Source organism: Bubalus kerabau, chromosome 13 (genome assembly GCF_029407905.1).
Source record: "Bubalus kerabau isolate K-KA32 ecotype Philippines breed swamp buffalo chromosome 13, PCC_UOA_SB_1v2, whole genome shotgun sequence".
Taxonomy (NCBI): domain Eukaryota; kingdom Metazoa; phylum Chordata; class Mammalia; order Artiodactyla; family Bovidae; genus Bubalus; species Bubalus kerabau.
Window position 1 is genome coordinate 36,946,520 of NC_073636.1, and position 17,286 is coordinate 36,963,805.

At 38.3% G+C, this 17,286-nt stretch overlaps 1 protein-coding gene across 1 annotated transcript in view; it reads left to right on the forward strand.

Annotated features, from left to right (window-relative positions):
- The window catches only part of ODAD2 (outer dynein arm docking complex subunit 2), a 156,643-nt gene that overhangs the window by 18,659 nt on the left and 120,698 nt on the right, over positions 1 to 17,286 (forward strand). Inside the window, exons 7-8 of the mRNA XM_055544025.1 lie at positions 6,622 to 6,818; positions 16,646 to 16,741. Of these exons, the coding sequence (XP_055400000.1) occupies positions 6,622 to 6,818; positions 16,646 to 16,741 (293 nt within the window). The remainder of the gene's footprint in view (positions 1 to 6,621; positions 6,819 to 16,645; positions 16,742 to 17,286) is intronic.

The window sequence follows — 17,286 nt, forward strand, 5'->3', positions numbered from 1 at the left end:
ATTTTAATTTGCTAACATTTTATCAAGAAGTTTTGCATCTGTTTAGGATTATCAATGTGTGGATTATCAATGTGTAGATTTCTTTTCTTCAATATCTTTGTCTGGTTTGAGTATCAGATTAATACTGGCCTTATAGAATGAGTTGGAAGATTCTAACTCCAATTCAGTTTTCTGGAAAAGTGCTTAGAATTGGTGTCTTGTGTTAACTGTCATGTAGAATTCACCAGTGACGCCATCTGGGCCTGGAGTGTTCACTGTGGGGAGGTTTCTAACTACAAATTCGATGTACTTACTAGTTATCGGGCCTTTCAGGTTATGTTTCTTCTTGAGGGTGCTTGCTAGGTGGTTTTTAAAGGAATGTGTATCCCTTTTGTCTAAAGTTGTTGAACTGATTGGTATAAACTTGTTTATAGTATTCTTTTGTTAACCTTTTAACAACTGTAGAAGCTGTAACTATTGTTACCTGTCTCGTGCCTGATATTAATCATTGTGTTTTATTTTTATCTTGATCCATCTGGCTAGAAGTCCATCATTTTACTCAGTTCTCTCAAAGAAGTCACTTTTGGTTTCATTTACTCTTCTCTAGCTTTTTTTAAAAACCATACATTTAATCTAGTCATACTTGCATTGAAAGGAATTTTGGTGATTTCGGGTATGACTAATATTAGGATAAAGAATTCTCTTCCGTCTACATTCATCTGTAGAGAAGCTGTTTGTCTTTTGGACACACATTCTGACATTTTGTCTCTCAGACGCAGTGAGCACCTCTCTCGGGCATGGCAGTGGTAAGAAGTTGGGAACACTCCACTTTCCTGCTCTCAGCAAAGCTTTGACACTTCAGAGGTGTATCTGCTTTTATATCCTTCTGCCTGTTTTGAGTTTACATTGCTCTTCTTCTAGTTTCTTAGGGTAACAGCTTAGAGTCTTGATTTGAGAGCTTTCTTCCTTTCGAGGTGAGTATTCAGTTCTGTAAATTTTCCTTGCAGAACTTCCCACCTGTCACACATTTTGGTGTTTTATTCTCATCGTTTTCATTCAGTTTTTGTATTTAAAACAATTCCCTTAAGTCAACTGTACCTCATAGTTTTTTTTTTCCTTGAGGCTTCCTCTTTGACCCATGATTTAGAAGTTTGTTACTTGGTGTTAGATTTTCCCATTACATGGTTCATTATTAGTTTGATTCCACTGTATTCAGGGAACAAACTCTGAACAACGTTATAAATTTGGTTTTTGGTGTGGTTGAATTCTTCATATCCTTGCTGATTTTCTATCAGTTTTGAGAGGGATTTGAAATCCTCCAACTATAATTGTAGATTTGTGTTTCTCCTCTTAGTTCTGCTTTTGTATATGCAGTTCTGTATACACATTTAGGATTACGTTTTCTTAATTGACTATTTTATCATTATGTCATGTCCCTTTCTGTCTTTGGTGATTTTCTTTTTTTCTGAAGGCTAATCTACTATTCATATAGGTACCCCTGGCTTTCTTTTAACTAAAGAAATTGGTTCAAGCTACCTATATCATTATATTTGAAGTGAGTTTCTTGTGAATAACATATAGTTGAGTCATTTTTAAAATCCACTTTCTGAAACTCTATATATCGATGTATCATATACATGGTGTGTTTAGATCATTTACTTTAAAAAGCCTATTTATTTTCATTCATTCTTTCATTTTTGGCTGTGATGGGTTTTTGTTGCTGAGCTCAGGCTTTCTCTAGTTTCTGTGAGTAGGGGCTACTCTCTAGTTGCTGTGTGAGGGCTTCGCATTGCTGTGGTTTCTGTTGTTGAACCCTAGAATGCTGGCTCAGTAGTTGTGGCACATGGGCTTCGTTGCTCTGCAGCATGTGGGATCTTCCTGGACCAGGAATCGAACCCATGTCCCTGCATTGACAGGTGGATTCTTAACAACTGGATCACTAGAGAAGTCCCTAGAATATTTACTTATTGATATCAGGGCTTAAGTCTGCCAGCTTAGTTTTATTTTCTGTTTTTTCCTTCTGTTTTCTGTTTTGTTTATCTTTTTCTTTTTCCTGGTCTTCTTTGGCTTACTTGAACATTTTTTTTTAATACCATTTTGGTTTTTCCATAGTATTTAGGTATATCTATTTGTATTGAGTTTTTGGTGGTTGTTGTAGATATTGTGTTATACATAATTTGTCATAATATACTGGTTTGATATTTTACCACCTGAGTAAAGTATAGAAACCATGTCTTCCTTTAAGTCCCTATACCCTCTCTCATTTATATTTGTATTTATTTCCTTCACATTGATAAACTGTATTAGACAATGTTATAATTGTGCTTCAACCATCAAACATCAGAGGAGGATGAAAGTCTTTTGTGTTTACCCATACTTTTATTCTTTCTCTGATTCTTTCCTTCCTTTCTGGTGTTGCCAATTTCCTTATTTTATCATATCCTTTCTGTTTAAGAAAACTTCTTATTCTTTGGAGGTAGGTCTGTTGGTGACAAATTCTCTTTGTTTTCCTTTATTTGAGAACATCTTGAATCCCCCTTTATTCCTAATGAATATTTCCACTATATATAGTATTCTGTGTTGACAGTTCTTTATTTTCAGCACTTGGAAAATCTTTCCAGTCTTTCTGGCCTCCATGTTTTCTAATGAGAAATCTGCTCTTATTTTAATTGTTTCTGTCTTATAGGTAAAATATTTTTTCTCTCTCATTGCTGTTACTTTTCCTTGACTTTGGTTTTATGGAGTTAGATTATTATGTCTCTTGATAGGAATTCCTTTGGGTTTATTCTGTTAAGGGTTTGCTCAACTTCTTGAATCTTACATTTATGTCCTTTTCCAAGTTTGGGGAAACTTCTGACATTCTTAGAGTCTGACCTTCTTTCTCCTCTCCTTCTGGTGCTCTGATAACATGAATGCTGGATATTTTTCTACTGTCCCACAGATCTTGAGGCTCTGTTTATTTTTTTTTCCAATGTATTTTCTCTTTGTGGTTCAAACTGGGTAATTTCTATTGTTTGTCCTCAAGTTCACGGGTTCTCTCTTCTCCATCCTGTTGCTGAACTATCCAGGGAGTTATTTTGGTTTGTAAATTTAAATTTCAAAATTTCTATTTGGTTCTTCTTTATAACATCTATTTATTTGCTGAAACTTTCTAATTTTTCATTTGTTTCAAGTCTTATTATTGATTGTTGAAGCATTTTTATGATGGCTACTTTAAAATCTTACTCCAGCATCTGTTTGAGATTATTCCATCATCTATTTCATTTTGGTATAAGCATCAATTATTCAACATCCTTTCTCATTCAGGTTGTGACATTTCCTTGTTCTTGGTATGATGAGTGATTTTTTTGAAATTGTGTCTTGGACATTTTTGGATTATATTATGAAACTTTGGATTTTTTGGCAGTCTTTTGTTTTAGCAGGATTTCTCTAAGTGTAGGCTTCATGGTGTAGGTCTGGGGTACTGCAAAGTGCGTGTAAAAATTCAAGTTCCTCACTTAGACTCCATTGAGGACCCTACTCCAGTAGGGTAGGGTGCCTCAACACCACTGGGCAGTGAGTGGAAGTTTGGTCTCCCCACTGCGTCTCTGCTCACACTCACCTGGCTAAGAGGACATGCTTCCCATGAGGCCTCAACTTACACCATGGGAAATGAGTCCATTCCTGCTTGGAGGCGGTGATTTTACTGCATCTCTTGAGATGATCACATAATTATTCTTCTTTAGTCTGTTGATATGGTCATTGATTTTTGAATGTTGAACTAATATTGCATCCCAGGATAATTCTGACTTCGTCACGATCTCTTACCCTGCTTAGTGTTGTTAAACGTAATTTGATAATATTTTGCTGAGGATTTTTGTGTCTATAGTCATGAAGGATATGGCTTAGTAGTTATCTTTTAATGTCTTTGTCTGGTTTTTGTATCTGGGTAATGTGGCCGCAAATGAATTTGGAAGTATTCACTACTTTTCTTCTTTCTGGAATTCTTCATATAGATTGAGTCTTATTTCTTTGTTAATGTTTGGTAGAGTTTACCAAGGAAGCCATCTCTACTTGAAGGTTTCGTTGTTGAAAGGGTTTATGTTGAGAATTTTATTTCTTTAATAGATACAGAACTATTGATATTTCTTTCTCTTGCTAAGCATTGGTGGTTCATAGCTTTCAATGCATTTGTACATTTTGTCTAACTTACCTAATGTATTGACATCAAATACTACTCCACTATTATCTTCTAATGTCTAGAGGATTTGCTCTCTAAAGGATCCATCTTTCATGCCTAATATTGGTCACTTATATCTTCTCTTTGTTCTTAACTCATCTGGAAAAAAGTGATCAATTTTACTGGTCTTTTCAAAGAACAATTATTTGTTTCATTGATTTTCTTTATTGTTTTATTTTATTTCTGCTCTTATAATTTTATTTCTTCTGATCTCTTAAAGCTTAATTTGCTCTTACTTAATTTCTTGAGTTGGAAGCTTAGGAATTGGTTTGAGACCTATATTTTTTAATATGAAATTTTATGCTGTGAGTTTCTTTAACAGCACCATGTGAACTATCTCCCAGAGACTCTATGTTTTCATGCAAATCAATATATCTGAAGATTTTCCACATATCTTTTTATGAGTTTCTAGCTTATGTCCATTTTATTAAGAGAAAGTATTTTATATGATTCCAGTTCTTTTAAATTTGTGGATGTTTGTTTTATGGCTTACAATTTGGTCAGTTTTTTCCTTGTGCTTTTGAGAAGAATGTGTATTCTGCTGCTGTGTGTGGTGTGTTCCATAAATGTCAGTTACATTCAGGTGGTTGATAGTTTTCCTCAGGTCTTTTATATTCTTATTAAGTTTTGTTTTACTCACTTTGTTGATTTCTGAGAGGGGAGTTTTGAAGTTTCCTAATTGTGGATTTATCTGTTTTTCCTGTTCTATTTCTGCTTTATGTCTTTTGAAATTCTATTGTGAACATAATTAGAATTGGGTGGTAATTGGCTCTGTCATTATGTGTCTCTCTCTTTACCTCTGATAATATTATTTGTTTTGAAGTCCCTTTTTGTCTGATGTTAATATAGGCATTTCTGCTTTGATTATTGATTTCATAGGATATTTTTCTTCAGCCTTTTACTTATAACGTATTTATATCTTTATATATAAAGTGGTTTCTTTTAGACTACAAATAATTAGGTTTTCCTTTTACGTCCAATCTGATGATTCCTTTTAATTGAAGTCTTTAAATCACTTTCATTTAAAGTTCCTACTGATAGAGTTAAATTAAATTTACTCTTTTGCTATTTGCTTTTATTAGTGTCATTTATTCTTTGTCTCCTTTTTTTCTTTGCCTTTTGGATTAATTGAACTTTTAGAAATGATTCCATTTTATTTATGCTATTAGTTCATCAGTTATGCTACTTTTTAAAAGTATCTCACTTGGGCATATATGTCTCTAATTTATAGAGTGTGCCTTTGAACAATATTGTACAGTTTTACCACTAGTCTAAGAACCTTACACGGAGAAGGCAATGGCAACTGACTCTAGTACTCTTGCCTGGAAAATCCCATGGACCGAGGAGCCTGGTAGGCTGCAGTCCATGGGGTCTCTAGGAGTCGGACACAACTGAGCGACTTCACTTTGACTTTTCACATTCATGCATTGGAGAAGGAAATGGCAACCCACTCCAGTGTTCTTGCCTGGAGAATCCCAGGGACGGAGAGCCTGGTGGGCTGCCGTCTATGGGGTCGCACAGACTTGGATACGACTGAAGCGACTGAGCAGCAGCAGCAGCAAGAAGTTTACAAGTGGCTTCAAATGCCACTCGCAGTCCTTTGTACTATTGTACTCATGAATTTTACTTCAACGTGCTAGTTACATGTTGTTGTTACTAGTAACACATGTGGTGTGGTAACCCCTTACCAAACAAGTCTTTTATATTTATTTTTATCATTTCAGCATTATTTTATGTATATCCATGTTCTGTCTAGTATGAGATTCCTTCTGACTGAAGAGCTCCATAAACAATTTTTATCCTAGGTCTTTCTGATAATGAATTCTCTCAGCTTTTCTTCATCTGTGAATGTCTATTTTATTCTTATTTTCAAAAGATTTTCTTTTTCTCTGTATAGAATTTTGAGTTAAGAGGATGTGAATTTTTTTCCTTTTCATCACCTTAACTTTATCCCTCCCTTGTCTTCTGGATTGCATTGTCTCTGATGAGAAGTGTCTTTTAATTGTTATGTTTCTTCCTCTGTCTATAAAGTGTCTTCAGTTTCTGGCTACCTGCAAGATGATCCCTTTATCCTTGGTCTCAGCAATTTGACTAAGATGCATCTCAGCCTTTATAGGGTTTGAGTATAATTTTTTTCAAGTGGTGGTGAGGAGTGAGTCAATCCAGCCCCGCTGCAGTATCTGTGTGGGCTGTATAAGAGCTGTGAGTTTAGGACCATCCCATTACTGTCAGCCTAACTCCAGTAGAGGGCTTAGTCTTGAAGTTGCCCAGATTCAATTTGTGTTGCTAAGCAACACAAGTTAGAGCATCTTGAGACATCTTGAATTTATCACCACGGTGGTGAATTTTCAGATAGCATGAGATAATTCAGAAACAGTATCATTATAAAAATATGCTCTTTTTTCTTTTTTTATTAATTGAAGGAAATTAAATTCAGTGAACAACCACAAAAGGATCAGCCTAACGAGGCACCTAAGCAGGAAGTGGCCATTACACACAAAGCTAGTGTTACTTCCCGCAAGAGTACACAGGAGAAGAACCGAATTAATCTGGGAAGGAGTCAACTGACCAAGAGATTGGAGCCAAGTTTAAACTGGAGGACCAGTGTCAGTTCCAAAGAGTAGGTAGATATTAACATAATGGGTTTTCTGATACATACTTCCCTACCACATGTTTATCTAACTTTTCACATAACTTCATTTCATTGGAGGAAAATACAGAGTATATATATACACCTCCCTCCAAAGTAATTAAGGGTTGGTTCTCTTTTCCCCTCTTCGTGTTCCAAGAAGAAAGATTTGACATCAAACTGGGTTTGTGTACAGAGGACCATGGAAGGAGAGCACAATTCACTTTCATGTGCCTAGTGAGTCAGGGCAAATAACAAATGAAAATGATGATAAAACACATGGAGGAATCTCATGGGAGAATGTAAACATTGTGGTAGGGACCTGATTAAGTAGTGTTAAATTATGTGATTAAATATAAAATCAGGAGGCAGTCCTAAGATGGTGGAGGAATAGGAAAGTGGTCTCCTGACCACTTTCTCCCCCACAAATTCATTGAAAGATCATTTGAACACTGAGAAAATTCCACAAAACAACTTCTGAATGCTGGTGGAGGACATCAGGCACCCGGAAAGGCAGTCCATTGTCTTCAAAAGGAGGTAGGATAAAATATAAAAGATAAAAAGAGAAACAAAAGAGGTAGGGACGGAGACCCGTCCTGGGGAGGGAGTTGTGAAGAAGGAGAAGTATCCAAATACCAGGAAACCCTTTCACCGGCAGGTCTAAGGGGAGTTTTGGAATCTCAGAGGGCAACATAACTGGGAGGAAAAAATAAATAAATAAAACCCACAGATTACGTGCCTAACTACAACTCCCAGCAGAGAAGTAGCCCAGGCGCTCGCATCTGCCACCAGCAAGTGGGGGCTGAACAGGGAGGCACAGGCTGCATTGGTTAAGGACCAGGCCTGAATGCCCTGAGGCAATCTCAGGGAGCTAACATGAGATAGCAACCCAAACTGGGGGATAGCCAGAGAGAAAAAAAAAAAGAAAGCGAGCGAGAGAGAGAACTTTGCCACGAAAAGCTCTAACCTAGAGCTTTTCTGCCAGGCCGCTCACAGAACAAAGGACTGAGTGAATACCAGAGGAGAGCTAGCTGGCTGCAGACCAGCCCATCTCCCACTGGAGGCAGAGAGGCAGGCAGGCGGCAGCCAGAGCCAGCAAGGGGCAATCTCTGTCCCAGAGATGGCATTCTCTACCAAACTGCGAGCAGGCTCCCAGTTGCTAACCAAGTCTTCCTGAGATCCTGGACAGTTGACATCCACCAGGAAGGTTGCAGCCAGTGATCAGCTCCCTAAAGGAGACACACAGCGCTCCCGCTGTGCACCCAGGAAACAGAGCAGCTGGGACAGGGGAGGAGATAAGCACACTGCCTCACGTGGGGAGAGTGCGCTTGCCAAGCACCTTTTTGCCTGAGCTGCTCAGACCTGGGAAGGGCACAGAACACAGGTCCAACTGAGTCTGTGCTTTTGTGGAGTACCCGAGAACCTGAACCTGAGTGGCTTAGACCTGGGAAGTGCATGCAACCCAGGGCCTGCTTTAGACAGTTCCCCTGCAGAGCAACCTGGAGCTTGAGCAGTGTAGACTGCAAAGGCACACATGTCGTGAATGGGGGCAAACCCACTGTGGCCCAGACACTGCGAGCGCTCCCTACACACACCAGTGATATTTGTTTGCAGTGTTCCTCCCGCCCCACAGCACAATTGAACAAGTGAGCCTAAATAAGTAACCACCTGCACCCCCTTGTGTCAGGGCGGAAATTAGACACTGAAGAGACTTGCAAACAGAAGAAGCCAAAATAAACAGAGGAAAGTGACCGGTGCAACAGATTAAAACCCTATAGTTAGCACCTACTACATTGGAAGGGGCCTGTAGGCCTCAAGAAGAAGTATAAGCTGGAACAAGGAACTATCTGAAACTGAACTGACCCCATACTGCCCACAACAGCTCTAGAGAAATTCCTAGATATATTTTACTATTATCATTTTAAAATTAAAAAAAAAATTTTTTTTATTTTTAAGCCCTTTAAGTTCAGTTCAGTTGCTCAGTCGTGTCCGACTCTTTGCAACCCCATGAATCGCAGCACGCCAGGCCTCCCTGTCCATCACCAACTCCCGCAGTCCACCCAAACCCACGTCTATTGTGTCGGTGATGCCATCCAACCATCTCATCCTCTGTGGTTCCCTTCTCCTCCTGCCTTCAATCTTTCCCAGCATCAGGGTCTTTTCAAATGAGTCAGCTCTCTGCATCAGGTGGCCAAAGTATTGGAGTTTCAGCTTCAACATCAGTCCCTCCAATGAACACCCAGGACTGATCACCTATAGGATGGACTGGTTGGATTTCCTTGCAGTCCAAGGGACTCTCAAGAATCTTCTCCAACACCACGGTTCAAAAGCATCAATTCTTCGGTGCTCAGCTTTCTTTATAGTCCAACTCTCACATCCATACATGACCACTGGAAAAACCATAGCCTTGACTAGACGGACCTTTGTTGGCAAAGTAATGTCTCTGCTTTTGAATATACTATCTAGGTTGGTCGTAACTTTTCTTCCAAGGAGTAAGCGTCTTTTAAAGCCCTTTATTACTCCTTTAACTTTCATTTTTATAACCTACTATTACCTTGACAAAAAAAGACCCTATTTTTAAAGCAAATTTCATATATATTTTAAATTATTTTTGTGATTTTGTTTTGTATGTTTACTATTGTATTTTTGAGAGTCTAACCTCTACTCTAGATTTTTAATCTTTGCTTTTTGGTATTTGTTATCAATTTTGTACCTTTAAGAATCCAATCTTCAGTACCCATTTTTACTTAGGTGTGTGATTACTGGCTTGATTGCCCTCTCCCCCTGACTTTCCTTTTTCTCCCCCAGGTCACCTCTATCTCCTCCCTCCCCTTTCTCTTCTCTACCCAGTGCTGTGACTCTCTTTGAGTATTCTGGGCTATGGAGAACACTTAGGGAACTGATTACTGGCTAGATCTGTCTCTCTCCTTTTGACTCCCCCTCTTCTCCTGGTCATCTCTCCTTTTTCCCTCTTCTCTTCTCTTTGTACTCAGTGAACCTCTCTGGGTGTTCCAGCCTGTGGAGAGCACATAGGGAATTGATACTGGCTACATTGCTCTCTCCCCTTTTGATTCCTCCTCTTCTCCTCCTGGTCACCTCTATCTCCCTCATCCCTCTTCTCTTCTGTATGTAACTCTGCAAACCTCTCTGGGTGTCCCTCACTGTGGAGAATCTTTTCTCCATTAACCTAGATGTTTTATCATTGGTGCAGTATGGATGGAGAAGTCTTGAGGCTACTGTAAGAATAAGACTGAAAAACCAGAGGCAGGAGGCTTAAATCCAAAACTTGATAACACCAGAAAACTCCTGACTCCAGGGAACATTAATTGACAAGAGCTCATCCAAAAGCCTCTATACCTACACTGAAACCAAGCTCCACCCAAGAGCCAACAAGTTCCAAGCAAGACGTACCATGCTAATTTTCCAGCAATGCAGGAACATAGCCCTAAGCACTAATATACAGGCTGCCCAAAGTCACATCAAACCCATAGACACCTCAAAACTCACTACTGGACACTTCATTGCACTCCAGAGAGAAGAATCCCAGCTCCACCCACCAGAACACTGATGCAAGCTTCCCTAACCAGGAAACCTCGACAAGCCACTCATCCAATCCCACCCACAGGGAGGAACCTCCTCAATAAAGAGGAACCACAAACTTCCAGCATACAGAAAGGCCACCCCAAACACAGCAATCTAAACAAGATGAAAAGGCAGAGAAATATTAAGCAGGTAAAGAAACACAACAAATGCCCACCAAACCAAACAAAAGAGGAGAAGATAGGGAGTCTACCTGAAAAAGAATTCAGAATAATGATAGTAAAAATTATCCAAACTTTTGAAAACAAAATGGAATTACAGATAAATAGTCTGGAAACAAGGTTTGAGAAGATGCAAGAAAAGTTTAACAAGGACCTAGAAGAAATAAAAAAAGAGTCAATCAATAATGAATAATGCAATAACTGAGATCAAAAACACTCTGGAGGGAACCAATAGTAGAATAACTGAGGCAGAAGATAGGATAAGTGAGGTGGAAGATAGAATGGTGGAAATAAATGAAGCAGAGAGGAAAAAGAGAAAAAGAATTAAAAGAAATGAGGACAACCTCAGAGACCTCTGGGACAATGTCAAATGCCCCAACATTCGAATCATAGGGGTCCCAGAAGAAGAACACAAAAAGAAAGGCCATGAGAAAATACTTGAGGAGATAATAGTTGAAAACTTCCCTAAAATGGGGAAGGAGATAGCCACCCAAGTCCAAGAAACCCATAGAGTCCCAAACAGGATAAACCCAAGGTGAAACACCCCAAGACACATTTTAATAAAATTAATGAAGATCAAACACAAAGAACAAATGTTAAAAGCAGCAAGGGAAAAACAACAAATAACACACAAGAGGATCCCCATAAGAATAACAGCTGATCTTTGAATAGAAACTCTTCAGGCCAGAAGGGAATGGCAAGACATACTTAAAGTGATGAAAGAGAAAAACCTACAACCCAGATTACTGTACCCAGCAAGGATCTCATTCAAATATGAAGGAGAAATCAAAAGCTTTACAGACAAGCAAAAGCTGAGCGTATTCATCACCACCAAGCCAGCTCTTCAACAAATGCTAAAGGATCTTCTATAGACAGGAAACACAGAAAAGCTTTATAAACTCGAACCCAAAACAACAAAGTAAATGGTAATGGGATCATACTTATCAATAATTACCTTAAATGTAAATGGGTTGAATGCCCCAACCAAAAGACAAAGACTGGCTGAATGGATACAAAAACAAGACCCCTATATATACTGCCTACAAGAGACCCACCTCAAAACAAGGGACACATACAGACTGCAAGTGAAGGGCTGGAAAAAGATATTTCACGCAAATGGAGTCCAAAAGAAAGCAGGAGTAGCAATACTCATATCAGATAAAATAGACTTTGAAATAAAGACTGTGAAAAGAGATAAGGAAGGACACTACATAATGATCAAAGTGTCAATCCAGGAAGAAGATATAATAATTATAAATATATATGCACCCAACATAGGAGCACCACAATATGTAAGACAAATGCTAACAAGTATGAAAGGGGAAACTAATGGTAACACAATAATAGTGGGAGACTTTACTACCCCACTCACACCTATGGATAGATCAACTAAACAGAAAATTAGCAAGGAAACACAAATTTTAAATGATACAATGGACTAGTTAGGACCTAATTGATATCTGTAGGACATTGCACCTCAAAACAATGAATTTCACCTTTTGCTCAAGTGCACACGGACCTTCTCCAGGATAGATCACATCTTGGGCCTTAAATCTAGCCTTTGTAAATTAAAAAAAAGTGAAATCATTCTAAGCATCTTTTCTGATCACAATGCAGTAATATTAGATGTCAACTACAGGAAAAATATTAAAAATACAAACATACGGAGGCTAAACAACACACTTTTGAATAACCAACAAATCACAGAAGAAATAAAAAATCAAAATATGCATAGAAAAGAATGAAAATGAAAACAGAACAATCCAAAACCTATGGGATTCAGTAAAAGCAGTGCTAAGGGGAAGGTTCATAGCAATACAAGCTTACCACAAGAAACAAGAGAAAAGTCAAATAAATAACCTAACTCTACACCTAAAGCAACTAGAAAAGGAAGAAATGAAGAACCCTAGGGTTAGTAGAAGGAAAGAAATCATAAAAATTAGGGCAGAAATAAATGAAAAAGAAACAAAGGAGACCATAGCCAAAATCAACAGAGCTAAAAGCTGGTTCTTTGAGAAGATAAATAAAATAGACAAACCATTAGCCAGACTCGTCAAGAAAAAAAGGGAGAAGAATCAAATCAGAAATGAAAGTGGAGAAATCACAACAGACAACACAGAAATACAAAAGATCGTAAGAAACTACTATCAGCAATTATATGCCAATATAATGGACAACTTGGAAGAAATGGACAAATTCTTAGAGAAGTGGAACTTTTCAAAACTGAACCAGGAAGAAATAGAAAATCTTAACAGACCCATCACAAGCACAGAAATCGAAACTGTAATCAGAAATCTTCTAGCAAAAAGCCCAAGACCAGATGACTTCACAGCTGAATTCTACCAAAAATTGAGAGAAGAGGTAACACCTATCCTATGCAAACTCTTCCAGAAAATTTCAGAGGAAGGTTAACTTCTAAACCCATTCTGAGTCCACCAACACCCTAATACCAAAACCAGACAAAGATGCCACAAAAAAAGAAAACTACAGGCCAATATCACTGATGAACATAGATGCAAAAATCCTTAACAAAATTCTAGCAAGCAGAATCCAACAACATATTAAAAAGATCATACATCATGACCAAGTGGGCTTTATCCCAGGGATGCAAGGATTCTTTAATATCTGCAAATCAATCATTGTGATACACCACATTAACAAATTGACAGTTTAAAAACCATATGATTATCTCAATAGATGCAGAGAAGGCCTTTGACAAAATTCAGCATCCATTTATGATAAAAACCCTCCAGAAGGAAGGAATAGAAGGAACATACCTCAACATAATAAAAGCCATATATGATAAACCCACAGCAAACATTATCCTCAATGGTGAAAAATTTAAAACATTTCCCCCAAATTCAGGAACAAGACAAGGGTGCCCACTCTGACCACTACTATTCAACATAGCGTTGGACGTTTTAGCCACAGCAATCAGAGAAGAAAAAGAAATAAAAGGAATCCAGATTGGAAAAGAAGTAAAACTCGCACTGTTTGCAGATGACATGATCCTCTACATAGAAAACCCTAAAGACTCCACCAGAAAATTACTAGAGCTAGTCAATGAATATAGTAAAGTTGCAGGATATAAAATTAACACACAGAAATCCCTTGCATTTCCTATGCACTAACAATCAGAAAACAGAGAAATTAAGGAAACAATTCCATTCACCATTGCAACAAAAAGAATAAAATACTTAGGAATACATCTACCTAAAGAAACAAAAGACCTATGTATATAAAACTATAAAATACTGGTGAAAGAAATCAAAGATGACACAAATAGATGGAGAAATATACCATGTTCATGGATTGGTAAAATCAATATAGTGAAAGTGAGTATACTACCCAAAGCAATCTATAGATTCAATGCAATCCCTATCAACCTACCAACAGTATTTTCCAGAGAAATAGAACAAATAATTTCACAATTTGTATGGAAATACAAAAAAACCTAAAATAGCCAAAGCAATCTTGAGAAAGAAGAATGGAACTGGAGAAATCAACCTGCCTGACTTCAGACTATACTCCAAAGCTACAGTCATCAAGACAGTATGGTACTGGCACAAAGACAGAAATATAGATCAATGGAATGAAATAGAAAGCCCAGAGATAAATCCACACACTTAAGGACACCTTGTCTTTGACAAAGGAGGCAAGAATATACAGTGGAGAAAAGACAATCTCTTTAACAAGTGGTGCTGGGAAAACTGGTTAAACACTTGTAAAAGAATGAAACTAGAGCACTTTCTAACACCATACACAAAAAGAAACTATAAAACTTCTAGAGGAAAACATAGGCAAAACACTCTCTGACATAAATCACAGCAGGATCCTCTATGACTCACCTCCCAGAGTAATGGAAATAAAAGCAAAGATAAATGAGACCTAAGTAAACTTAAGCGCTTTTGCACAACAAAGGAAACTATAAGCAAGGTGAAAAGACAGCCTTCAGAATGGGAGAAAATAATAGCAAATGAAGCAACTGACAAAAGAATTAATCTCAAAAATGTACAAGCAGCTCCTGCAGCTCAACTCCAGAAAAATAAATGACCCAATCAAAAAATTGGCCAAAGAACTAAACAGACATTTTTCCAAAGAAGACATACAGATGGCTAACAAACACATGAAAAGATGCTCAACATCACTCATTATCAGAGAAATGCAAATCAAAAACACAACAAGGTACTGTCTCACGGCAGTCAGAATGGCTGCCATCAAAAAGTCTACAAACAATAAATGGTGGAGAGTGTGCGGAGAAAAAGGAACCCTCTTACACTGTTGGTGGGAATGCAAACTAGTACAGCCACTATGGAGGACAGTGTGGAGATTCCTTAAAAAAACGAAATAGAACTGCCATACGACCCAGCAGTCCCACTGCTGGGCATACACACTGAGGAAACCAGAATTGAAAGAGACAATGTTCATCTTGTTCATCGCAGCACTGTTTACAATAGCCAGGATATGGAAGCAACCTTGATGTCCATCGGCAGATGAATGGATAAGGAAGCTGTGGTACATATACACAATGGAATATTACTCAGCCATTAAAAAGAATGCATTTGAATCAGTTCTAATGAGGTCGATGAAACTGGAGCCTATTATACAGAGTGAAGTAAGTCAGAAAAAAAAAACACCAATACAGTATACTAAGGCATATATATAGAATTTAGAAAGATGGTAATGATGACCCTATATGTGAGACAGCAAAAGAAACACAGATGTAAAGAACAGTCTTTTGGACTCAATGGTTGAGAAGGCAAGGGTGGGATGACTTGAGAGGGTAGTGTTGAAATGTGTACATTATCATATGTGAAGCGGATTGCTGGTCCAGGTTCAATGCATGAGACGGGGTGCTCAGGGCTGGTGCCCTGGGATGACCAGTGGTGGGAGGGAGGTTCTAGATGGGGAACATATGTGCACCCATAGCTGATTCATGTCGATGTATGGCAAAAACCTCTACAATAATGTAAAGTAATTAGCCTCCAATTGAATAAATTAGTTAAACAAATAAATATAAAATCATGTGGAGTTAATTAGGGGAAACTTCATAGCAGTGGTACCATGTGTATTAAGAGAACTTTAAGTGAATATTATAAAAAGGATAGAATCTGAAACATGTGACAGGCCTGAGTAAAGTGGACACTGGTTTTATGAAAGTCTGAAATGTACAAGCCTAGCTCCATTCGGGACCCTTTGTAAATTGGTGCCAAAGCAAAGAATAAAGGCCAGTGTTACCAAAACCAAAGCAGTCAGAAGCACCTAGAGCACTTTGTGAAGTTTTAGCAAATGGGTTACAAGTTTCAGTCTATTTTTAGTGTTCCATGTTGTCCTCTTACTGATTTAAGAACAGGCTCCCTACTGGTCATGTGGGGACACTCACCTATAGGGATTCCAAGAAGCACAGGTGATTGTATTTTGGACACAGACTCAGAGAGCTGAGAGAGGGGAGACTTGTGGGAGGTGAGACACCTTGCTCCTCTGCTTCTCCCTGATTTGCGGGTATTTGACCTTTTGGCTGTCTTTGAAAGGGTGAGTCTGAAAATGATAAGTGTATGGGCTCATCTGTTAACTGAGGGATGGAATTATAAAATACTGCTTTTTCCACGTGCTTATTTTTTTTTCAGTTAAGAATTTACTAAACAAGGATTTAATGCAAACCAGTATGTGCCAAAGAGTATACTAAGCTGGAGAATGTCCAGAAAATCAGACACAGGCCCTGCTGTGATGTCGGGTGGGCAAGGAAAACACAGGCAGTTGGGACTCAGGGCAGAAGACATAGACTGAAGGACCTTTCCAGTGATAGCAACCTGTGAAGACCTGTTTCTGGCAAGAAGAAATACTGGACAAGTGTTTCTCCATTATATAAAATGCATGGCTCTGCTTGCAGGACAGAAGGGACCTCTCAGGTGTCAGATGAGACTGAAACTCATAGTCATTCTCTGTCAGGAAAACACATCATTTGGGTGATGATAATGATGGAATATTTGTACACATTTATGTTTTTAATATTCTTTTAGCATAAAGTAATTAATACAATTAATATTTCTTTAGGAGCAGAAATACACTAAGAGACACCCAAGTAGAAAAACATGGAGGAAAACTTGAAAAGTCCAGATCATCTCTTTCACCTGGAAGAGCACAGTTAATTCGGTGAGTTTCTGTTAACGTGTGCGTGCTCAGTCATGTCCAACTGTTTGCCACCCTATGGACTGCAGCCCAGTAGGCTTCTCTGTCCATGGGATTCTCCAGGCAAGGATACCGGAGTGGGTTGCCATTTCTTCTCCAGAGGATCTTCTTGACCTGCGGATTGAACCCATGTCTTCTGAGTCTCCTGAATTGCAAACAGATTCTTTACCACTTGAGGATCAGTTCTTTAAAGCCACTCCTACATAACAGCTAGTTAATACTGGTTAATGGTGCTTTACTTTCACATTAGGGTCTTATGATATCTATACTGATATAGTAGAAATGCTGTAAGAATGGTAATAATGGGTTTCTTTAAATATATAGGATAATTTTCAATTTGGAGCTGTTTTGGGGGGATAAATTAGAAAAGAATAGCTTTATTGCTTGGCCAGGCAAAGAGGGGTACAGGGGGCTCATGCCCCAGAAAAGTGTATGTCCCTAATGTGGAGTTAAATACAGTGATCTACTGGTATTAGCTAACTGTTTGTAAACACATATATTTAATGCAA